Source organism: Drosophila miranda, chromosome 2, assembly GCF_003369915.1.
Source record: "Drosophila miranda strain MSH22 chromosome 2, D.miranda_PacBio2.1, whole genome shotgun sequence".
In the NCBI taxonomy this organism is placed as follows: domain Eukaryota; kingdom Metazoa; phylum Arthropoda; class Insecta; order Diptera; family Drosophilidae; genus Drosophila; species Drosophila miranda.
This window is the reverse complement of record NC_046675.1, coordinates 32,207,019-32,231,746: the sequence shown is the minus strand read 5'-3', so window position 1 is coordinate 32,231,746 and position 24,728 is coordinate 32,207,019. Positions and strand designations below refer to the sequence as shown.

Sequence of the window (24,728 nt, the reverse complement as noted above, 5' to 3'; positions counted from 1 at the left end):
CCTGGACATTTTAGAAGCCATTAAGCAAGAGCCTACTTTTAAGCCAAGAAAAACTGAAGTTTTAGGTGAATCCCATCACAAAATCAGTAGAGTTTTACCTTCCGTCGAAACCACAACAAAAATTCGTAATTGAAAAATATTGAAAAATTTTGGTAGCGAAATTTAAAGTGAAAGAAACCACTTTTTGCGATGGGCGATCAGGAGGACTTTAAGCTGCCGCAGGTGCCAGGCGGTAAGGGCGATGCCTCGCCAGCGGAGACCCCCTCGTGGGTGGCCTGGGTGGAGCGCAATGCCAAGCCACGGGTGCGTGTCCGTCCGAAGGTGGTGCGAGAGCTGACGCCCTGGCAGAAGGCCGGACCCATGAAGAAGAAGGACTGGAAGCACTTCTACCAGTGGGCTTCCACCAAGGCCATGCCGAAGGAGCTGCCAGAGCCGCCACCAATGGAAATCCCCTGCGAGGCAGACTATCTGCCGTGCGGCAAGCAGAGAAAAGTCGACGAGGACGACTTGGACATGGGCGAGAAGATGGAGCAGCTCTCCATACCGCTGGAACGCAGGCAGCGCAAGAAGTACCAGCCCATCCCGCCGTCTATCACCTACAACCCAATGATCGTGTGGGGCCAGCAGCCGCACCTCGATAAGGGTCGTCCGTTCAAACCCCCGGAAAAACCGTGCTGTTTCCCCAACTCTGACATCGAGGACGAGTTCTGGGCCACCCTGCGTTTCCCCGTCCGCAAGGCAGCCCTCAAGGGCCGTCCAACGGCGCGTATTATCAGTTTGGCCAGGCCGAAGGTCATGCCACCCTGGCCACCCCATTGCCCCCTGCCGGAGAAGACCCCGGCCCCGCTGGATGTGCCGCCACCGAAACGCAAGAAGTTCACGCCGCAAGGCTGGCGCATGCACCAGATACGTCTGATCTATCTGTCCAAACCGATCTCACGTCGTGAATTTGAATACTTCTATATGTGATTCGAGGTATCATTGGAGTACCCTCCATGGGAAAACGATTGGAGAATTAGGATTCGTTCAAAATTTGATTTGTTTTTGAAGTTAACTTCCAAGATTCGTACACAGTTTGTTTTTGTAAGCGTATAAATATTAAAGTATCGTGAATTGTGTATAGGACTATTCCTCAAGATCCAGAGCAGATAATTTATCTTTTTTTTTCTATTCGAATGTACATCTAGATATCGAATGATATAAAAAATAGAGGTACTAGCTGTAGATAGATCGTTCTGCTATAGATTTTTCAAAGTCCCCCCTTTTTATGGTTGTCAATCACAAATGGTCATAGATACAATGCTTATATTTAATACAATATTTACTTCAATAATTGTCTGCCTATATACCAATTTTCATAGCAATCGAATCGTTCTTTACTGTAATCATAGTTATTTCCCTTCGAAGATTCTGAAATTCTCTTCAGACACTGGTAATAAACCCCGAACAAATCCCTTAAAAAATTAACAATTTCACACACAGATAAGAATTGCAATTTATTTGACTTTTTATGGGCTTACAGTAGCGACAGCCCAGAGATGTAATCTAAGCCTGAAAATCTGCACAAGGCAAAGGCACAGTCACAGTCACAGGGAAGACAGAGAGAACCTCGGAACGAAGGGGCCAAGAGCCCAATGAGAGCCACTTAGTCATGGCCAGGCGCATTACAGTCAAAGGTGAGGCTGTGGCAAAGGCCCTGCTGTCCAGAGATGAGATTGGCCCTGTCCTGGCCGTCGTTGCATTTATCAGGCGTAACAAACATGCGTCACATTGGGCACCAGAGAGGCCCGAGGCAGATTGCGCAGACTGTGGATCCTCTAGGATCAAGGTTCACAAATGATCATCAGTCAAATCAATTAGATAATTGAATGAATGATTTGTAAAATCCGATTATGTTCGCCAGATTTACTTTTTTTCTTTCCTACCATTCTCTTCATTTTCTTTTCTTTCCTACCATTCTTCTTCTTTACTTTCCTGGTTTTAAGTTATTTCTTTTTTACTTCCCTGTTTTTTTTTTAGTTTTACTTTTTTTGCTGCAGTTTTTCTGTGTTCGTGCCAATTGGTAATCCATGGAGAGGGCCCCAAAAAAAGGAAACTCCTGTAACACTCGTGGCAGGCGGCAGCAACAATCCAAACAAAAGCGAAAATATTTATTACAATCATAAATACAACTACAACAACCAGACCGGTGGCAAAGGAGAACGGAAATGCCTATTATTGATAGTATTTATAGGGTGGAAGGCAAAGGGTTTTTGGCGAAAGATTCTGCCTTTTCGCAGAGTCCTTGTGACTTTTGATAGAGAAACACCGAAAGTTCTATAAGTATGGTAGAAAAAAAATGTCGGAATCGTAAGAGAAACACTCGTAGGGAGGATTGTTAGAGGATATTTATATGAAGATATATTTGGGAAGATCTTAAGAGTGGAATCCATTAAAAAAAAATTTAAGAAATCGATATACATTTACATTTTGTCTGGGATAGCATTATGACCAATCCCTAGACCCTTAAATAATATATCACACTCAACATTTCCATTCTCTCATACCCCAAAAACCTCTTCTGCACACTCCCCCCGCGATGACAGCTGAAATATGCTAAAAAGCGAAACTTTTGCTGTTTTTTCTGGTGTTGTTCGATGGCTTGCTGCAATGCCGCGACGTTTGACCGAAATACATGTCAAAATAAGCCAAAAAAAAATATATATATAAAAAGGAAAACCTCTTTCGGGCCTTGGATTGAATATTATTGATAAAACTTATGGCTCACCGGAATAGTGGCAGCCTGAACTTTCCTACAGTTCAATAATATTGCATTGCCTTCTGTTGTGGTTCCTGTTCTCGTTTTTGTTTGTTGTAACAGTAAAAGTAAACCCTATCATTAAATGTTGGCTGCTAAAGACCTGCCTCTCTTTCTAGCCAACAAATGTTGAGCTATGACTTGTAGACAATTCCTATGGCGACTGTCGAACGATGATGATCAGATCTACTGACTGTTGAACGATGATGATCGACTCTTCTGACTGTGGAATGATGATGATCGACTCCTCTGACTGTGGAATGATGATGATCGACTCCTCTGACTGTCGGACGATGATGATCGACTCCACTGACTGTCGGACGATGATGATCGACTCCACTGACGAGACAATGTCGATCATGATATGGGATCAGGTAGAAGATGATGATGATGCTGCTGCTGACTGCATGCTGCACTTGTGTATTGCATACCAAAATAGCAAAGCGCCAGGCAATGTCGCCAAGAAGCCAGACCCAGAGCCAGGCCCAGAACACAACACAATCCCATACCCCCCATCCCCCGCCCAGAGCAACCAGTTGTTGTCTCTCGTGTGTTGTTTCTGTGTCTCTGCTGTCGTCTGCCTGCTGATTGCAACTTTTGTTGCAATGAATGCTGTTGCCTCGTCTGTTTTATTTATGCAATTTACAGTTACAGTCCCAGCCTAGGACCCAGAGTCGTATAGCCTCAGAATCGGCGAATTAAAATATGCAAAGGTCCCCTCTTCCCTCCCCCAATCCACGATTAAAGTTGAACTAGTTGCTTGGCTCTGGTTTTGTGGGCATTGTCGTTGACTGGTTGGTTGGTCTCTGGGGCATCAAATGCCACACGTTAGTGGGAGAATATATGGTCATGGCATAGATAAAGTTGTCGCCGCACAGATGATGATCTCGTAGTGGGTGCTGCTCTGCAAAAGGGATTATCGCTGAGGAATCGGCTCTAAAAACAAGAGGTGGCAACAAATGATCGATCTACAAGACGATAACTGATGAAACGATCGATGAGTAATCAATTTGTGGCCATTTTAGACGAGAGACTCTCAATCTTTGGTAAAGCCAAGTACTGAAGTGAGGATTTTGGTATTTTTTGGTATCAGAAGTTATCGATTATTGTAGGCAAAAATCGATATTACAATCGATTTTCATATTATTTAAGAGAGTTGAAGTTCTTCGATGAGGTTTTTTGTATCAAATATATTATTTTTCGATTAAAAATCGACCGATATGCAACACATTTCATATCGATGATATATTTAATCGATTTTCGTTATCGATAAAATCGTTCCCATATGAATTTACTGCTATTTCTATAGGTATTCCCTTGCTGATAGCCCTACCTAATCTTGAACCCCAATATATCGCCGAACATCGATCCTCATCAAGCATCAGGCTACCCAAAAATTAATTACAGCCCCTATTTAATGACCATTAAATTGTAGAAAATGTAACATAATTCGTAATTTTTTGTTATACCGCCAGCTGTGTGTTTTTTAGGCTCGTAACTCGTAACTCCTAACCGCAATTAATCAATAATGAGCCGTCCATAAATTTTTGTATTTGCAGACTTCCTCAGCGACATGAGCGGCGTTCCGCCGATGCGACGGCGACACCACCCGCGCGGCACCAAGCGCGGTCGACCACGTGGCAGCTCGAGACGCGGCGGCGGACATGGGTCGCTGCAGCGCGTGCTGACGCCATTGCATTCGCCGGGGCAGGGACAGCAGGCCGTCGCAGCAGGAGGAGGATCAGCAGGGGAAGCGGGCTCTGGAACGTCTTCGCCCCTGCCACAGCTACAGCAGGAAGGAAGCGGCGGTGGCGAGTATGCCCCCGTGCCGCTCAATGAAGAAGGTAAGAAAACACTGAGAGAAAAGAGGCCAAAAAGGGAGGAGAAATGTTGATGGGATTTATACAAATTTGTATAGGAATGAGAGCATGAAAGTAGTAGCTTTGTATACCCCAAAACTCCTAGGAAAATGCTCATATATTTAGATAATTTTCTTTCACTGCAATGCCCTGCCTTTCCGGCTCTTCTTCAAGCGGTAGTTAGGGCTTTCCCCCCCCCCCCCTCCTTAATACACTCGATTGAGTGTCACTTGTCACTAAGTAATCGCTTGTCATAATCACGTTTATCGTCTGCCTTTTTCCGGGGCACTTGTACTTTTTGGGCAACATTATCTCCACTTTGCTTTTGTGGTTGATCTGCCCTGCCGTACGTTCCCCCTTTTTTTTGGCCTTTTCTTGGCTTCGATTGCAGCCCGCAGGAATACCACTTTGTGGTACGTGACATTTTTAACGCACTCCCGAAATGGACTTTATTCAAACCCCTCCCTCCCCTCATTGCCCGCCCTTTCTACCAAAGAAATTAAACAAATATCCGATAAAAACTGCCTGGCATTTTCTCCCCCTTTTATGCGGCTTCAAGTCAAGGCAAATATTTGCCTAAAGATTTACATCTGGCTCCGATTATATTTGGCTTTTCTTGGGGATTTCCCCCTTCGTGGGGACATCTTTCCTTTGGTTTGGGCTTCAAAATGATAGATACATATGCCTCTTAATGCTTCTTGTAGAACATTTATCACGTTGCACAGATTGTTGCCACTTTTGATCTCATAATTTTCTGTGAAAAGTAATTTCCCATCTGTCCAGTATTTAAAGTCAAACAAATGGGATTTAAACCGAGGCGAAAATATGGCAAAAATGTTGCACGAGTCGTACGACAAATGATAATTGCACAAATCCGCTTAAATGACGCAGCCAGTACAGACGATGCACCGTGGCATGGAAGGGGGGGGGGGGGGGGGGGGGGATGCGAGGTATGAGGGTGCATTGTGGTACACGTGACAGGAACATGTGGGCCCGAAAATGGAGACATAATCGCACTGGCAAATACGCAACGTTGCATAAATTACCATGCAACATGGAGCGCCCTCCGTCCCCCCATAATTATAAAAACCACAATTGCATGCAAGGATTTGCAGACGATACAACGTGCGGCAGCAAATGCCCATGGAATTAGTGGAAATATGCCTCTGATCCTCTGTCCAATTAATGGATGTCCTGCCAGACACAAGTTTGGGGGGATAGAGACATGCCTGAATTTCTTTAAATCAAATAACTAAAGTGGATCCATTTCTTCTTCTCCCAAACAGATCTCCCCATACACCAGCAGAACCCTACGACGCAAGCAGTATCCCCCACTGGAGCCGTCAAGCGCGGACCAGGACGACCCCGATCCAAGACAGCGGCACCCATCTGTCGAGGGACACGCGGTGCACCACGCGCCCGCCGGCCGATGGGTCCATTGCTGGTGCCACTGGGCCGCAGTCCAGAGGCCCTGCCACCAGGTCAAGTCCCAGCCGAGACTGCCACACAAGCCACGGCCAAGCCGCCTGGAAATATTGGATGAGTGAATAAATAAATGAACAATCGATGGAAATTCCGAAATAAAAATAAATACTGTTTAATATCTTTGGACTATTTTTTTCCTTTCAAGGTCTGATAGATGTACACCACCGTAACGATTAGGCCCACTTTGGTTTTCAGATCAATGCCGGCTGGAAACTTGAATTGGGTGGGTCTGGAAATCAATGAGATAGGGTCCAGCATCGTTATGGGGTCCATTCCTCCGATTTCTGTTTCGTCGTCGGGTGCATAGATTTTGTAGTATGGATTGTATGCTGTATCCCTAATTTTGTACACTAAATTCCCTTTCGGATTCTTATAATCGAACACGTGATCGCGATGTCGACGGTGATGCTCGACGGTTGCAATGTGCGATCTTTTCTCATCGAATATTTCCAGCCAATCGAATTCGTCGTTTTTACCCGGCTCAATTATAACGACCAGATTATCTAAGTGATCGTATAGATTGCCCACCTTCTGCGGAATGGGTTTCAGCAAATCCCGGAACCAGTCCTTCCATGTTGTCGTTCTTTGGGTAAAATAAAACAGTTCGAAGCCATCCGGATCCAAAACGAGATGGGCCTTGCGCGCTCTGTGTTTGAAACGCACTGCATCCATTGAATCCAATTCGTCCATTATCCTCCAGCCCAAGACATGATCCCAGTTTAATTTATTCCAGTTTTCAAAAATATTTTTGGACAAAACAATTTGTTCACAGACTGCTACAATGTAGCATTTCCCCTCCAATGTTTTGTTAATTAGCAGGTAGTACCCACATTTTATTACATTTTGCAATCATAAATTAATAAACTTGTAAAACTGTTAAGGCGTTTCCGTTGACACTTGTTCCGCATTAGAGACCCCTGGAGATGCGATACTGCTGATGTATTCACGCATCAGCCGTTGAAATAATTGAAGTCTGAAGACTGGAAACAAAAGACCCCACCAAATTAGATGTGTAATAAAAATCTTTCGAAAACAAATGTCAGTGGTAATCAACACGGAAGATGGGACCACAGGAACGCAGCCAAATAAAACTTGTAATTAAATTAAGGAAAAACTAGAAAAAGTCGGTGGGAAAACCTTTTGGCAATTAGTTACGGGTCATGATTCCTCCACGTACAAAGATTATAATAATTTTGTAGAAGTAATATGTAAGGGAAGCAGCCTTATAGGCGGCCTCCAAATATATTGAACAGGACACGCCAACTAGAAAATATACAGAAATCCATACAAATATAGTCAATAAAACCCGTTGGGCGGGAACCCGTATGTAGGAACATACTCTACAATGAGTGAAGGCAATAGGGATTTAGAGTGCTCTATCATTCCAGCTGAAAATTCAGTTAAATTGGAGATAAAAGTCCCTTAAAGGAGGCTTACACAAATATATGAAGATACTACTGAAGAAGGAATATCATTGATGCTTGCTTTTTTATTCCATTGCTTCGAAAGAGCATACAAACATCAGTAAGTCCATGGCCCACTATTCCAAACTACTGTGATTTCCCGTACCAGTTGGCATTGACTGCCTCTGGCATCCTCTCCGACTTTTCAATATGACAATTCTTAATATTCCAGCAGCAGCAGCAACTCGTTTTCTTTTCTGCAGTCTCTCCTCTGTGGATCTTCCTTCCCTGGTTCGTCGTCGTCGTCGTCGTCGTCGTCGTCGTCGTCGTCGGCCAAATGGCGACATTGGGGAACTGTCATAAGGCTGCACGTTTTGCGCCACAGTTGGGGAATCCGAGAAATGCTAAAAGTGTGCATTTATGCCGAGTGGCATCTGCGGCGGCGGCGGCGGCGGCGGCAGTGCGTCGGGCTGCCCCAAGTAGCAAGTTGTTGTTGCCCCTGCCCCCACAAATGGCTGTCAGTGAGGGGGGGCCCAGTGCGTTTATTAATTAGCAGCCAGCCCGAACTCCACTCGAGGAGCAGCAGACAGTAGATACCCTAGAGGAAAGGGTACTCTAGAGTATGAACTGCCCAGATCGTATCAGAAATACAGGCTATAGTTTGGCCAGAGTGTTGCCAAATTGTATAAGAATTCGATGACTACATCATACTTCCACCATTGAAACAATCAATCAGCCAGAGTATCAATGATTCGATCACTGATCGTCCTTCCTTTATCGGTTTTTTTCTCAATTAAAAATCACAAACAGCATTTCAATCGATGTCGTCTGCAGTTTGTGGTCGTTGCAGGAAAAGAAATTTGTTGAAAAGCCGCCAGCAGGTTGGGCCTGACTGCCTGCCTGCCACATTGGCGACAGTTGTTAACTGGTTCGTCTCGCTGGCTCTGGCTCTGATCCTGGCCCCCGAGTCAAGCGGAAGGTGGAAGGAAATCGTACCCCAAGAAAGTCCTGAGTCCAGAGATGAGGATTAAAGAGCAGCAGCAGCTGCTTCCGTGTGCCGCAGCAGGCACAGCCCAAAAACCATTCATGTGATTTAAGCCAGCGCAACTAATAAGCCGCAAGAAGCCCGACTTAAATCCTTTTCTTTTGCTCTTTAAGCCGGCCAAGATGCTGCCCCCTCCCGAACCATAAATCAAGACAATAAGCAGGCCAGATTGCGTGGCCACACCTTGAAAAAATAGACCAAAAAAGGGAAAAAGAAAAAGGATTAGAAGGGGGAAAACTCTAGATCTGCGCTACTCCTTTCTTCCACGCAGCCTACGCATCTGTAGAGCGGCTTAAGGCTCATCCTTCACAAAAAAATGAGAACGCGCTGCCTTCTGCTCCTGCTTCTGCTCCAGTTTCCCCTGGCACTTAAGAACGCAACGCACAAAAGGAGCAGACAAACCCCTCAAGGAAGCATCCATTCATCTGGCAAACTATTTTTGGGAAATTAAAATGTCTACTCCTACTACGAGTATTTGTCGGCAGGGGATTCGGTTTCGGTGTTCGTCCTCGTCCTTCGGTTCTTTTTTAAGGTCTCTACGCACACATCCCTCCAACAACTATCTATCATGTGCTCTGCTCGGATGATGAATTGTGCGCGTTTGGCGTCTCTAATTCAATTTATCTTAGACAAAGTCATGTCCTGTGTATAAAGAACATAATGATAGGGCAGGGGCAAACTTTGGGTGGAGTGGCAGCTGTCCTTTGATTGTTTTTTAGGCGGCTGTTGTCTTTCTATCAGAGTGCTAGGCACTCGCACTATTGATGCGGAAGTATCAGATGATCCGCCCAGCGGAGAGGAGACGGAGACAACTTTCAAGCTCGTTTCGCAAGTCATTTGTTTTTATCCATTCTCTCCACTCGAAACATTCGAGAAATGTTTAGAAGAACTTTAAGAGAGATCCACCGCCCAAGACCGGAGACCACAGACCAGAGACCGACTCAATGTTAAAAATTTTAATGTTAATATTTGAAACAACATGCCACGACTGCCACTCACATAATGAGGTCTCTCATCCTAGTCCGGAGGTTTGTTTTGCCAGTTAAAAATAGTGCAGACAGCGGCAGAGCAGCACTCATCTCTTGGCCACAAACAAAAAAAAACTGGACCCAACCGAGCTGGAAAACACGTTGCCAGCTCTTTAATGCATCAATTAAATTTTTTCTTTTAATTATTGTTGCTGCTGCTGCCTGTGACTTGGCGACTGCTGTTGGTCGCTTTTTGTTCCTGCTCCTCTCCTGTCAGGCAACATGCTGCGCTGCACTGCTCTCTGTTTCTACTTTTTTCCCCCACATTTACTCGTACAGGTACTCGTAGTCGTATTTTTTGCACAAATTGTTGCCTGCTCTCGGGGCATCTCTCTGAAGCTCGTGTTTAGTGTTTTTGAAAGCCATGCCAGGCCAGGACAGAGCACAGCACAGGACAGGTCGGTGCAGGCCAGGCCAGGCCAAGCAGTCACTTGTCCACAGCTGCGTCTTGTGTTTATTGATATGTTTTCATTATTGAATTAGTTGTGGTTCACTCGGTGGGGATACACTTAAGGAAGGGTATGTTAACTAAAGGAAGATGCGGGATAAACTACTCTTAAGATATGTTGGGATATCATTTATAACTAAAACCTAGAATCAAAGGCATATTTCCAGCTTTAGGCAGTCCATTCCATAATGAAAAGTATGAAAAATCAGTTTTTCAGTTTGAGATAATATTCCTAAGACTTAAGGTACTTTTTCAGCTCGAAGTACCAATTTCTCTCAAAAAACCATAGCTGAATCCTCGATCCCGTCCCCAAATCTTAAAGAGTATTTCCTCTTTCGACTTCCTTAGTCTCAGAGCTCCTATCTTGTTTAATTTTTGTGTTTTTTTCCTTAGCATCATTGTCTACAAAAAGTCAATTAAGTTGGTTCAAACTTGTTGTGGACATCTGGCATTTTTCTGTATTTCGTTAATGTGGGAAATCGACAAGATTTGGTTTATATATTTTTTCCGATGTAAACTTAAAGATCAGAAGAGAACTATTGATTGACAAAAATGACTATTATGGATCCAAAAATCAGGGAAAAAAATTTATAAAAATTATGTCTAGAAAGCAGGCCAGGACCTTCACCTTCTGTGCCTTTTCTGTTCAAGGAAATATCCTCTCTGAGTCCACAATCATTGCTGCATACTTTTGGGTGGGAAAAGGACACAAAATACACTCTCATTTGGTTCCTAAAAAACTTATAACTAGGAGAAAAAGAATTTGCAACTACTTTTACAGCTCCTCCCAGTGTAGCCTTTCTCTGAACAAAGTTACAGACCCTTCTCCATTGGTAAGGCCTTTCATTGAATGTCTCTTAGTTAGTTCAAAAAATTCAATTAAATTCAATGCAGTTCCCCCTTCAATTCCACATAAAAATGAAAACCTTAACAATTACTCAATTCGGCTGCGCTCCCCAATTGCAAAGACGAACGCGAAAAGGCAACAGGCAACGCTCTTTATCATTACCATATCGCATCCTGTTGATCTGCAGCCCCGATCCGCGGATCCACGGATCCGTAGAGCCCCGAACCTCACTAAAAACTTGACAAATATGCTTTCAAGTCTAATTATACACGAAGGAGCCCTGCCGAATGGCTGAGCATGCTCAGTGATCAGGCACCAAGGCACCAAGCAGGTGACCCCGATTCGCCATTCGGACAACCCTTTGACTTGAGACTTGGACGCGTTCAGGCTCGGTTTGCTCTGTAATTACGCCAAAAAAAATAATAAAAATGTGAATGTCAACCGATGGCATCGAAAAAATGGTAGCAAATTACATTTTATTTCTGTTTTTGTGTTTTTCATTTTTATTTGCGTGTGAACAGAAAATTTATTGCCAAAAACGAAGAGAAATTTCGTGAAGTGGAGTGGAGTCTGTGAAATGTTGGAAACATTTCAATTTAATTCACGCCCTTTTGCCGAGTCATCATCGAGGGGAAAGAACCACCTATCTACCGTTGAAGATCAACCTGGGCGATCATTAAAACACACAGTCAGAAGAGAGGAAAAGGCAGGCATTTGCATATAAAGCGACAGCGAACAGAGGGTCGGGTCGTCACAAGTGTTTAGCATAATACATAATACTATTATTCATTTTTACAGCATAGTTAAGCATCGGATCGGGCTTGGTCGTCGACCAATTAGTATTTGTTTGGCATCTAGCCATAAGGCCATTGTGGCCATGTTTTCACAATTAATTACGCCCGAAAACCGTTTGTGAAGTGGATCTGCTTCGACTTTATATGCCCGGCACGTTGTTGGACAAGAGGGAGGCCCTGTCAAAGTCAAAGTCCTAACCGAAGTCGTCGAAGACGTCAAAGTGGCGCCACAACATGGCATGCCATGCAATTTTTCCCTTTACAGAATTATAATCACATGAAAATAATAATAATCGCACTCGTAAATTAATGCATGCAATTTCTCTCGTTGAACATTTAATTTCATTTCAGTTTTTTATTAATCATTTTTGTGGGTTTGTTTGTTTGTTTGCCAGTGCATTGGGGAAATGTTTGCGTGTCCATCCAAGAGACTCAAGAGACCCAAGAGGTAGCCTGACTTGCCACCAAACTAATTATGATTTTATTAACATTTTTGGGCATGATGTTTCGGTGTAACAGTGGGGCGAGAGGATTAAGCAAGTAAATCTATAGAAAAATCAAGCAAAGAGCTAAAGATGGCTCTCAAAGCAGACTTTTCTTTTGGGACATATTCCATAAAGAAAAATAGAAATAGAAATACAAATAGAAATATTGCGAATCTTTCTTCACATTTCAAACCTGCTTTTCTTGAATTTTAATCTGTATTTTTCGCTCCTGGAACCACTGTACATTGCATTTATTTTTGGCTTGTGCTTATTAGAGCGTCTCCAGCTAATGACTTTTGGCAGCTTGCTGAAAAAATAATCCCTGGGAATGGGAAATGAAATTCATAATTAATATGATAAAATATTTATGAACAATTAGCTATTTCAGCAGCAATTTCCAGAGCCATGAAAACAGTTTCCTTGGAGCCACGACAAACAAAAAAAAAAGAAGAAGACGGCACCGAAAATTGCTGAGCAAAAAACCATACCAGAAATCTGTAAAATCTGTATAAATTAAGCATTAAATGCATAACATCAAGGGCTGTGTCCCAGGCAATTTCCATATAAATTATATACACTTATTGGCGCAACAACAAAAGGAAATTGCTCTCGATACCGCGACACACAGGAGATGCGAGGACGTGAGGCTGCGACGATGATGATGATGATGGCCACACTTGGGGCGACAATGTTTTAGCACCTTACGGGCAGTGGGGCTGAGGCCGCAAACCAAACTTTCGTAAAGTGTGAACATCACTGGGAATGGATCGCTGGATCGCTGGGATCCCAGATGGACACGCGTAAAAGGAAAGTGCCACACCGTCCAGCCCAGGGGGCATGTAAAACTGTTTGGGGCGTGGCAGTGTGTCCAGTGGAGAGCGCCAGCATATGGCCCCGATGGTGTGGCAGATTGAGGTGGCAGCAATGACAACAGTCCAGGTCCAGTTCCAGCTTCAGCTCCAGGTCCCAAGTGTTGAAGCCTGATGACGACACTTTCTTTTCCACCTTCCACACACAAGAAACACGTCCCGGCGTGGCAGCAATTTGAGAATTCTCAAGGCGAAAGTCACACAGCCTCTTCTCCTCTCAGGCGAAGTGCGTGTGCAGGGGGCGTGGCTGTAGCCTTCATCGTGCAACGCAAATTATGAGGTGTTATGTCAATGCGATCGTCTCCCAGTCTCCAGTGGTGCTCCTCGATCTTGGGCATCTGGTCTGGCGGTGGCGGCGGCGTTAAAGTGCCTGAAAATGTGCGTTAAAAGTCACACGACCGACCAGACACAGAGATTGTGAAAGGTCTGTGTGTCTCTTGGGGAGCAGGATTGCTGCCAGCCGGGTCTAAATTAAATTGAAAACGCCCCATGAAAGGGAAACCATGGGGCAACATAATTATCGGCTACTGAATGCCTGCCGATTGCTGGCACCCAGAGCGTGAGGAAAGCGTAGCCAAATGCCCTAAAGGAAATGACCAGGCACATTTTAAATTTAATCGCAAGAAAGACAGAGAGAGAGAGGCTTTAGACTTGAGTGTAGTTTAAGGAAAAGTCATTTGAAGATTTAAGTACATTTTTATAATGTATGGAATATCTGAGAATTCATTTTAAATCGTTATCAAGCTTATATCCCCTTTTCAACCCTCTTTACCCCACTATTTTCCCTTGTTTCCATTTCCCCTTTTTTACATAGTACTAGTACTTCTTTTACCCATCATTTAACACATAACAATTCATAAGTTACTAAAACATTTCACTCCAATCTCCTTATTTTCTTTTTCTCTTCCTTGTCCCTTCCACAATTCATTTCTATAAAGTTTCTTTTTACGATTATATTCATTCCTATGGCCCTCGACTAAATTTAGATCCAAATCAATTTGAAAATAACTTTGCGGCTAGGCAAGCAGGAAGCTCCAAGACAGTAGCCTGTTTGTGCCACTGCCACTGGAAGTGCCTCCTCCTCTGCCTCAGCCTCTCCTGCTGTTTTATGTTGCAGTTGCTGGCTGCTGTTGCAGCTTCGATTTGTTGCCGAGGACGTGCTGCATTTTGCTGAAATTGCTTGTTGTTATTACTATGGTTATTATTAGTATTATTTGATGGGCTCCCTGGATGTGGATGTGGATGTGCGCCGCCTGCTGCAATGTCACTGGCGCTTGCCAACCTGCCACTGAACCACGTTCTCCACAAAAATATAAACATAACAATCATTACACGACAAAAAACGAAAGCTGAACAAAAACTATTATTGATATTGATGAGAATTATGTGGACTTCCTGCTTGGCTTCGCTTGGCTTTTTTGTTGTTGTTGTGGCTGCCTCTTGCTGTTGCACAGTGGCCGCTTAAGTGGCGCTAAATGCCTGCATTTAATATAATAAATCTTGTTTTTTTGTTTTTGTTTCTTCTATTTGTTTTGTGGGGATTTCATGCCGCTGCTGGCTGCCGTTTTTTAAGCCACATTTTGTGTGGTCAGGCACGTACGCATTCGATTTTTGAGTGGCGTGAAGTGAAAGGGTCGACAGCCTGTAGACAGATCTTCAGAGATCTTGGGAAAAGAGAACTCCACGGAGAGAGGCAGTTGATGGGAAAGAGAATTTTTCGGACTTATAGAAAGGAGAGTTCGATTAAATATTGGATTTACGTTCAATTCTCACACGTTTTTTCCAAATACTTTTCTTAACAGATATTCTGTGGAAATTTTCTTGGGCTTTTCGTTGAGGAATTTTTGGCAATCTCCTCCCTCCCCCAGCAACAACTCCCCTAATCGATTGTCCCCATGGCTTGACCAAAAAGTTTGTTGCTTAAGTCTTTTGTTTTTTTGTGTCCACCGTTAGATGCGGCGCCCATGCATCATGTTCGATGCCCGATGGAGGAGGAGTACTGGCCAGGAGTATTGGGAAATATATGATGCCATTGTTGCGATATTTCACGCTACTACATCGACGGGGGGGACAATCGACACGAGTGTAAACAGAAGGCACACACGCACAATAGAAATGGCAGAAAACTCCGGTCTACCCGGTCCTGGGCCTTTTGTTGCGTTTGATTTCTGTTTGTTTTGCCTGTTGGCCGGCCATAATTCAGACTCCGATCGAGACAAGGGGCCCACAACACAACATGAGGCGCAAATGTCAACGCATTGTCTTCAAGTTGCCATGAATGATGTCCAGTCTTTCATCCACACAGAGAAGGAGGCAGATTGTCAGAGAGAGAGTGCTGTGAAATCGATTAAAGCCAAGTTGAAGATGTTCCGCTTTATTTTTGTGGGGCGTTAACCAGTGTTAACGTGCGATGAACGCCCTAAATGCCTGGCGACAACAATTAATTGTGGAGCAAAGAAGAAAGAACGGTCACGGAGAGTACCAGAAGGAGGGGAAAGCTTAAAGAGTTTACTGGTAATAATTGTAATCAGACTTTCATCGAAACTTCTGTGACAGATTTGACCCATAACTCCCTCCAAGAAGCAGTTACATTTCTTTAGTACAGCGTTTTCCCAGTAACTCCCTCGCTTCTGGCAGCCATGGCATCTGCTCAGTCAAACAAAGAACAAAAGACATACCAAACCAGCAGAAAAGACAACAAAATCAAATTCAAAACGGTGGCAAAATATTTACCAAGCCCTGTCCAAGTCTGTCTATCTGTCTGTTTGGTGTGGTGCCACAGGGCTTCTTCTCCTTGGCAGTTTTCCTGGGAAATTGGCGCATGCTGTGAGACACACACATAATATTTTCCACATAGTCATGGCTGGAAATTGCGTTGCTTTTGTTTGGCAGCAGTTTTCAGTTTTCACGCCGCTGCAGCGACTATCAACGATGAGGTGGACTCCGCACCAGCGACTCGCGACTCCATCTGTGGCACCGACTCATGCTGAGCTCTGGGGGCATCGCGTTATCTGTTGTGGGATGTTGTGCGGGGAAAAAGTGTCAACAGCATTTGCCAGCTACCGTTCTACGTGGGCCCCCAAAGCCTTTCTTCATATTTTGATGCTCTTTTTGAAGGGTATAATGATGAACAGAAAGGGATTGAGACCTCAAGAAGGTTTAAACGTTGGATGTACATTTTTGTGGAAAAGAATTGAAGAACATCTCAGCAGAATCTATTATCTATTGCTTCATATCTTTTCCCAAACGAAATACCTCATACAAATCGCATAACTTCCATAGAAAATATGTCCCCAAAGTGTATCCAAGTCTTCGTCAAGCGATCCTCCACTTACTTTACATATATTTTGTTTTTTTGCTCGTGTGGCAGACAATTTTTCCCCTGGTGCCTTATCAGATCACTCGCAGTCATGCAATGTCTTGGCCAGCATTTGAATTATGGAGATGATAATGCGTTTGAATCGGTTTTGGATTTGGGATTTGCATTCCCATCCCCCCAGTTGGCAGACAGACCTGGCCAAAACGCAACCTCAAAGTTGGTCAATTAAGTGCCATGTACGACTCGTACGAGTACTGTGCCGGCCATCAGAGCTCTCCGTTTCGGCCATCAGCACTTGACCAGAGCAGTCTCTGGACACGCTTACAGTCGCTGCTTAATTGAGTTTATTAGCCCGTCGCCCGGCCGTCCCGGCTGGCCTGAGAAAAGAAATACCCAAGAAATGTTCGAAAGAAATACGAAAAATATTTTTTGATATAAAAATTCGCCAGAGAGACATAACGGTAACAACAGTCGAAATATTTCCACCAAAAACTCCTGTTGCCTGCTGCCTGTTGGCCGCTGTCATGCTTGGCCTCTCTTCCCCCCCTTCGATCTTGGCCAAATTAATGACACTCACTCCGAGAAATGATATAAAGAAAAAAACGGAGTAAAAATGCAATTTTTGAAATAATTAAATATGAATGCCAGCAGAAGAAAGGCTTGGAACATTCTCACATGTTTTTTGGTGGGGAGGAGGAAAAGGGAAATTGTTGTAATAATTCCTCTGTTCTGTTCGTTCGTTTAATTTTTGGGTCAACATTTTATTTGCAATTAGTTGGGGGAACATTCTATAATATAAAAATATGTTAATTTGATGGAGGTGCTTAATTTTGGGGGGAGATGGAATGAAGAGCAAAGGAAAATGTTGTGGGAAATGCAGGAAGAGGCGAGGAAAATGGAAATTAATACCATAAATTAGGCACGCAGGCAAGGGAGAACGAGTGAAATATTCTTAAAAGAACCATACAAAAGAGCAACAGAAACGTAGATGAAACAAAAGATAGGCTTAGTAATTTTGATGGAAATTCCTGGATTAGATTAGTGGATGAAAGAACCATCATTGATATACCAAAGAGGACTCCAATCTCTTCAGAATTCGTAGGGATATTCCTATATAGATAAATGCTGCGAATTTCAAGAATATTTCCTGGAAAAATCTTGCCTATTTCTGGTGCCTTTTCGCAGTTCCTTTCCTTTGCTTTCCCCGTCTTAAAGTCCCGCTAAGAATGACTTCGAACTTGCCATTCAGTGAGGAAAACCGCCATCAAAGAACCAGGTCAATAACCAACCGAATGAGAGAAAAGTTCAAGAGAAAAATGTCAAGTTGGCAGACCATTTGGAGCAGCAAATTAATGGGTTCATTTTGGGGGAAAGAATGCTGCAAATAAAAAATAGTCAAGACACTTGCCACTTGAACCCGTGCTCTCATTAAGACTGGCACACACACACACAGAAGATACAGATACAGCAGAAGCAGCTGCTGCTAAGATGAAAGCCGCCTTTCAGCTGGAACTGGAGGAGGGAACACAGCACAGCACAGCACAGCACACACAAAACAAAAAACTCTCACTAGGCACTTAAAAATTAACGCTTTTGACAGCCAAACGGACTTTCAAATGTACAACAACCACAGAGAGAGTCGGGGGCCTCTCTGCGATTGTAACGACTCCAGAGTGCCTCCAAGTCCAAGTCGAAGCGCAGGCGCAACAAAGTGTCAATGCGGCTTTGGGGCAAGTTTAACAAGATTGGCAGCGACGTAGCAACGCCGCGACGCGAAGCGATGGAGCTCTCAAGATTTTTCTCATAAGGTGCAAAATCTCTCGACATCATAAAAAGGAAAGACAGAGAAGTGGAGGAACATGCACAGCGAATGAGCATCCATAAAAACAGAAAAAGAAGAAACATTTTTCGGTGTTACATATATTTTCCTCGAAGCCTCTTAATTAGCCGAAAAGCCGGTTCTTCTTTTTGGGATACATCTCTTCTGACTCTTTTCATATTTTATTATTCCTGGCTTTGGCTTTGGACCGACTTTAAGCCAAAGAAAAAACAATGGAGCCGTAAAAATCTGTGGATAATAAATAAATTAACTCCTTAACGATGACAAGAAGCCTGCTCGAGGGCCGGGTGTTCTTGTCTCTCGCTATCCGGCCAAATGTCTCAATTAAGTTGTTCAAAGCTCATTGTTTCTGAATTTTCGGTTTAATTTTTTTATGGTTATGGGTCGCCTTTGTCTTGTGGCGCAGAAATTGTGGCAATTTCAATTCAAAAATGGTTTCATAAATGCCCCAAATCCAGGGTTAGTAACCCTGAAGCCACCACTATTAACCATGTAATCAGGGTCTTAATTAACTAATTAGCTAATTTGCAAACAATTAGGCCTAAAGCCCTGAACGAAAAGAAAAGAAAATCCCAAGAAATCTCCTCGGGTTTGTTCTGCAAAAATAGTCGAGTCATTTAATTGGAGATTGGACAGCAGCTGGAAAGAAACTATTTCGAAGGTTTTTCGTCTTATGAGGTAAGCAGAAAATGGTATTATGCATAAAATAAATATTTTTACATTGGAAGAAAGAAAAAGTGTAAAAGGAAAAGTTGATGGAGAGCAAAAGGGAAATTACTTGAGGAAAAAAAATATATTAGCAGAACAATTGAAAGGAATCAGCAGAGGTAAAATATTACATAACCATTTACAGAGATAGGAAAATATTTTGCTTAATAAATCTTTGTACAAATAAGATACAAAGATAAATTCTAGAGAAATATGTATACAGAACTTTATTACTCTTTTTCTTAGGTTTTGATGAGTAGAATATATAACTTTCGGTTCGACTTATAGAATCGAGAATGTAGTCTTAATGCAGAGCATATAGACATCCATCTATATATTCTAGAACTACAATATATTCTATGCCAAGTATAATATTTGTGGAAGGCCTGAAAGAAGGTACATTTTCTAGTAGATTTCTTCAGGAAGACCCAATCTTACTTGTGATAAATCAAGGACCTTAAATTTACTGCCTGACACTAAACCCCATTTTAGACTTTCCCTTATCAGAATTCCCAACATTTGATGAACACTTTCAACCCCATCTACTACTCTTAAGTGCTTGTTCGAGTGGTGGTGGTACCAGCTCCACCTGCCTTTGATTTGACATAGAAGCCTATGCATCAACTGTTTTTGGATATTGTTGCCAAAAATATACGTTCCCACGTTTTGGCAAAAACCCAAAAAGAAGAGTAGAGATCTAAAACAGTTTTATAACTGTACCAAAAGAGACCAAAAAGAGACCTTCTTCTACACTATGAGAACATTTTGGACTCTACACCTGCCCAACAAAAATACAAAAAAAAACACACAACACTTCATAAAGAGGAAAGAAGATCTGTTCTGTTCTGTTTGGTTGTTGCAACCCCTCTTCGAGAGATCTACCTGCCACACCGCACGAAAAGCATTTCCAAACAATTGAGTTTTCTGAAATGACAATTTTTCCGCGCTGTGAAGGGAAATTGGAACAATGCCAAAAGAGTGGCTGCTGCACCTGAAGCCGATGTCTACTGTTTCTGTCTATTGTCTGCAGAGAAAATAATGCTTTTTAATAATTACCAAAAAAAAACAAAGAAAAAGAGAGACAGCCAAGAAAAAGCAGCTGCAAAAAAAACTGAAAAAATATTAAGTTTTTTGCGCCCCCAAAAACTGAAAACAAGTTCGGTTTCTGAGTCTTTCGTTTCGTTGGTTGCCTTTTGACTTTTTTTGGTGGCTTAAGGAAGCCAGTTTTTTGGGGCTCGATTTAACGCTTTGCTAACTGACAAATGAGCAGCATATCCTGTTGATCCTGTTGCCAGGAAATAATTATAATGTTGCACAACAAAAAAGGAGACACCTTTAATTGCGAAAATAATTAAAAACTCATAAATTAACAGACAGCAGAAAGTGCAAATTTAATTATGGCCTTCATTAATTAATTCATTAAAGAAGAAGCTGCTGCTGCTGCTGCTGCTGGTGGGAAGCCCAGAGCCCTGGGCGAGGTGTTATTTGTGCCACAAACTAAATCAATCAACGCCAAATACAGAGGATCTTTCTCGATGATGGTCCCTAAGGACATGGGGCCGATGGATGGAGTGGCAACCGGTTTGTCGTCACTCCTTTTTGGCATCCTTAGAATACATTATGCAACTGGCAACTGCCACTGGAAGTGGACTCGACTCCCTTTGGCACTCATAATTTATTGATTTTATATGGCGTCACATTTGTCAGGCATTCCGCCAGCCGCTGACAGTTTTTGCCACTGCCACAGACATTTTGACAGTTGCAGTTGCTGTCATCGGGGGCATGTACGTATACTGTATTCCTGCTGCTCCTCCTGTCATCTGTAATTGCATCTGACGCATTGCCAAAAATACATTCGCTTTAAAAGTACAATATACGCACCCCCCATCATAAACGCAACTGTCATTGCGATTTCCCCCAACATCTGAAAGGCAAAAGGTGCCCCTCTGCGTGGGTCTCGGGGAACCAGTCAAATGTATGATTAAGTAATATCCGAATGCCATAATTTCCCCCATACCCCCTCTTGAGTTTTTCCTGTTTCTTGCATAATGAAGTTGATAAGCGTGGGGCAGCAGACGAGTTTCCAGCTGATAAGGTTGCTAAATTATATACTTACTGACAAAAAAGGGGAGGAATATTAAGCAGGATCTCGACAGAGGGCTTCCTGAATTGAGATCCTTAAGCTACTAGGGCTCTCTCTTCCCCTGAAAACTGGTTGGCTTTTTTCCATATATTATTTGTATTTCTTGTTGATTTATTACGAGTAATTTTGAATACAAATATTATGGGGGCAAATTATTTGAATGATAATTATGGTTTGTCCTTAAATTGGTTCACAATTAGCGCCATATTTTGTATATTTTAGGAAACAATTTATTGTGGTTTTTTTGAAGTTCTAATAGCGTTTGAAATACCAACATTTTTGGGTAAAAACACAGAGCTCTGAGAGGGAATTCGAAACATTCCTGGAGTTCTTTTGAGGTAGAATTCTAATACGAAATTTATCATTATCCATTTGTTTCTCTATCTATTTGCTTAGCGCATACTTCTGACCTTTCCACCTGCCTACCATAGTCCTGCTTTAGTCAAGGATTCAAATAAAAACCATCTTTCCATCTGCCACACCTCGGACTCACAGGCAACCCTTTTGTTGGTGGCCAAATTTTGATGAATAGATAATAAATAACTTGAATTAAAACCTATACGAAAAGGCAGGCGCTGCCTGGCAAAGGGTTATCCTTGAAGCAGAAGGAAAGGCAGCTGCAGCTCCACCTAAAAGAAATACTAATTATTCGGCAGAGGCCCACGATATATTTAAGCTATAATAATTATAAGGAAATTTCGTGCAAAATCCCGATGCAGCTGCCACCAGGGGGTCCACTTGTTGCAGATGTCTATCTCTGACTGGCCACGGCCTGCTCATTAAGCTTATTAATTTTCGGCGTGGGGAGGGGGGAAGGTTTTCCCGTTGGTTTTGCATTTGTGTCGCCTGCCACATGCAACAAAGTGCAGCGGCCAGGCAGCGTGACCAAAAAAAAGAAGACAGATACAATAAAAATATAAAGAGTTACCCCAAAAGCCAAAGACAACTGCTGCAACCCCTGATGTGTGGCAAGTAGAACTATGAGCGTTCAATTTTCGGGGGCTGTCATGCAACGGTCTCTCGCGGGTCTCTGGTCTCTTCTCCATTCGATTTCCACGCTTTCTACACTCACATCTTCCCCTCGAACAGGTGTAATGATTTTTGGGGCTTGCACCTTGACTCTGCTTCCGTTTCACTTGTCGATAACTCTTTTTCGAAGGGGTTTGTGCTTTGGGCTTCTCGGGGTAACTCTTTGTCCAGACAGGGTGTGTGTGGCTTTAGCACTCTTTTACGTCCTCCTTTTGCCGCTTCATGACTGCAGCAATGGTCTCCACATTGGTCTTGGCTGTAGGTATAAAATCTATATAGAACCTGCCTATAACTTTCTGTATCTGTAGCTATTTGCTTACCCAACAACCGCATACGTTGCTGTTCGGCGGACTCGATTTTAACCACGGCGGAGAGCACAAGGTGCATGATTGGTAATACTAAAAATAATTTAGGAAAGTGTCTCCAATTGAACAACATTTTTGTAAATCTTTTATGTATTATAACAGTGTTACTTTTTTTACAAAACTGTTTACTGTTTTGGATTGAAAAATACGGCTTGTTTTTCGGGCTACTGCGATAGATTCTGCTTTCGACTGGAACACCCTGTTTTTGCTGCGGGCAGGCCCCTCTGTTTAATTGTTAAGTTTCTTGGCTAAAGACTTTATTAGCCAAGGGCTTGATATACCAAAGGCATTTAGCAAAAACACTGAGAGAAATTTTAGCAGAGAAAAGAAGAGTTTTGCTTATGTTTATAGAGGAATTTTAGGGATTCAAATCGAATGAAGATATATTCCAAATTAATACCAGATGGTGCCAAAAAGATTTTACAGAAAGAAAACTAAGATTATTTTTTAACATGAATGATTTTTATACCATAGTTTTACTGGTGTTTGGTTTAAAGAATTATAACCTATTCTTATATCTATATCTTAATTTGATTAATCCAAAATTTCACTGAAAATTATAGTATTTCTTGAGTATATATTGTCTTGGCTGTCTTCTAACATTTCTTTGAAATTTCCCAACCTTTATTCCCAGTGTTAAATCCCCTCTTTTGCCAAGGAAGGAAGGAAACAGCTTGTAATATAACCGCAAGATACGAGCAAGCAACTTCCTCAATATCAATCATTGCACTTGGCCGTATATTTCCTACCCCCAAAAAACTTTCTTCATAAAGCATATTTAGTGTTTAAAGTTTCCGTTTTACGGAGTAGCCTGCATTTTTCAGGTGTTGGCTGCAAACCATTCGACTGAACTGAATTTAAGCTCAACCCTTTCATTAAAGAGGGAACCAAAAATGATATATTTAATCCGTTCGTCCGCTGGTCTGCTGGTCTGCTGGTTCGTTGGATCAGTGAAGCGTATGCCTGTCTTCGGAGCAGCAGCAACGACAACGACAATGACAGCAAATGATAAACCTGATATGGAACACACTTAAGGGCTCAACTTGGGTAATCTGCTGCAGTTTGCTGAAGTAGAAACAGCAGCAGCAACATCGGCAACAGCCACCACGCAACCAAAATTAAAATCCAGAGAAAGAGACAGCAAGAGATATAGGAGGAGACTCCGGAGACAGCCAGAGAGATACTATATATAGCAGTAGAGAGCGAGAGGGCAGCAGCAGTTTCTTCGCTTCGAGATCGCCAGATCGTTTCCAGTCGTGCAGGTGGATTTTTCAAGTGGCTGCGTCCGCTTTCCTGACTTTTCTGTCCCATGTCCCTTGTCCCTTGTGTATCTCCATGGACTTCCTTCATATCCCCTTCCATCTCTGAGCGTATCTCCCGGTTTCTGTCAGCTGATTCTTTCAGCGAAACCCAAGACTTCTCCGAGGGGTAATAGATACACACATGTGTTTGTACTTGGTTTTCACTTGAGACAAGTGCATCTCAGAATAAAGGGTTTGGGGAGGAGAATGCTACTTAGGGAGAGGGCCACTTCAGGGGGATTTTCTTGGCTATTGGAAAATTTATTTCTAAGGTGGAACTACAGAAGAATTATTACACTTTTACTTGGATACAAGAACTAGAAAAAGTTATAGTTTCAATAGCATCTGTGAACATTTCCTTTCTTCTAGAACTATTCTATAAAACCCCATGGAAAAATCCTCCATTTGCAGACAAATATTCGTAAAGTATAAATCAAAATAAAATAATTCCTATAATTTAGATACCATTTTCGTACATTATTTGACACTAAATAATCAGATAAATTCCAACATCTTCTTTCAGAAAAACAGACCCCTAATTACATACGAATACAATTCTCTTTTCAAACGAAACCCAAATGGATTTGCTTATTTATGATTGACACTTTAACGAGTGGCATACCCCACATATGTGGCTCCTTGGCTCAAAAACTTTAACGAGACGTCCATAAAAATGTCACAGAAAAATCCCCAACAGAAATCTAGTAAATGTCAGTATCAATCGGAATGCCCGACTCCTTCGCTATGCATTATCCATGGCTGCTTAAGATTTTCCTTGAAGGAGAAAAAGAAAACTCCACTAAGGAGGAAATGCAATTGTATATGGTGTCAAAAGTCGCACAGCAATCCATCAATTTAACAGCCATGGAAAATCAGCACAATGCCAGAGGGAAAATTCCATAAAATGCAAAGATGTCAGAGGACAACAATGGGACACAGTAGTCCTTACACAGTTGCCGTTTT

At 42.6% G+C, this 24,728-nt stretch overlaps 3 protein-coding genes across 3 annotated transcripts in view; 2 read left to right on the top strand and 1 right to left on the bottom strand.

Moving 5' to 3' along the window:
- Positions 1 to 6,249, top strand: part of LOC108155319 (chromatin-remodeling ATPase INO80) — a 33,357-nt gene extending 27,108 nt beyond the window's left edge. The window contains exons 13-14 of the mRNA XM_033389934.1: positions 4,357 to 4,641; positions 5,943 to 6,249. Coding sequence (XP_033245825.1) covers positions 4,357 to 4,641; positions 5,943 to 6,199 — 542 coding nt within the window. The 3' untranslated portion in view covers positions 6,200 to 6,249. The remainder of the gene's footprint in view (positions 1 to 4,356; positions 4,642 to 5,942) is intronic.
- On the top strand, positions 80 to 1,224 carry LOC108155317. Its single transcript, XM_017286036.2, has one exon. The coding sequence runs from the start codon at positions 190 to 192 to the stop codon at positions 967 to 969; it is 780 nt and encodes a 259-aa protein (XP_017141525.1). The 5' UTR covers positions 80 to 189; the 3' UTR covers positions 970 to 1,224.
- A 16,002-nt stretch (positions 6,250 to 22,251) lies between the features above and the next one.
- Positions 22,252 to 22,596, bottom strand: LOC108154329. Its single transcript, XM_017284591.2, has 2 exons — positions 22,420 to 22,596; positions 22,252 to 22,355 (listed from the first exon to the last, which is right to left on the bottom strand). Exons 1-2 carry the CDS (start codon positions 22,535 to 22,537, stop codon positions 22,288 to 22,290), a joined length of 186 nt encoding a protein of 61 aa, XP_017140080.1. The 5' UTR covers positions 22,538 to 22,596; the 3' UTR covers positions 22,252 to 22,287.
- Between the last annotated feature and the right edge of the window lie 2,132 nt (positions 22,597 to 24,728).

Excerpts from the sequence above, each read along its gene's own strand:
- LOC108155317 (XM_017286036.2), top strand. The coding sequence starts at position 190 with ATGGGCGATCAGGAGGACTTTAAGCTGCCGCAGGTGCCAGGCGGTAAG.
- LOC108154329 (XM_017284591.2), bottom strand. The coding sequence starts at position 22,537 with ATGTTGTTCAATTGGAGACACTTTCCTAAATTATTTTTAGTATTACCA. Across the intron at positions 22,356-22,419 it reads GCAACGTATGCGGTTGTTGG|CCAAGACCAATGTGGAGACC; the intron begins GTAAGCAAATAG and ends TTATACCTACAG.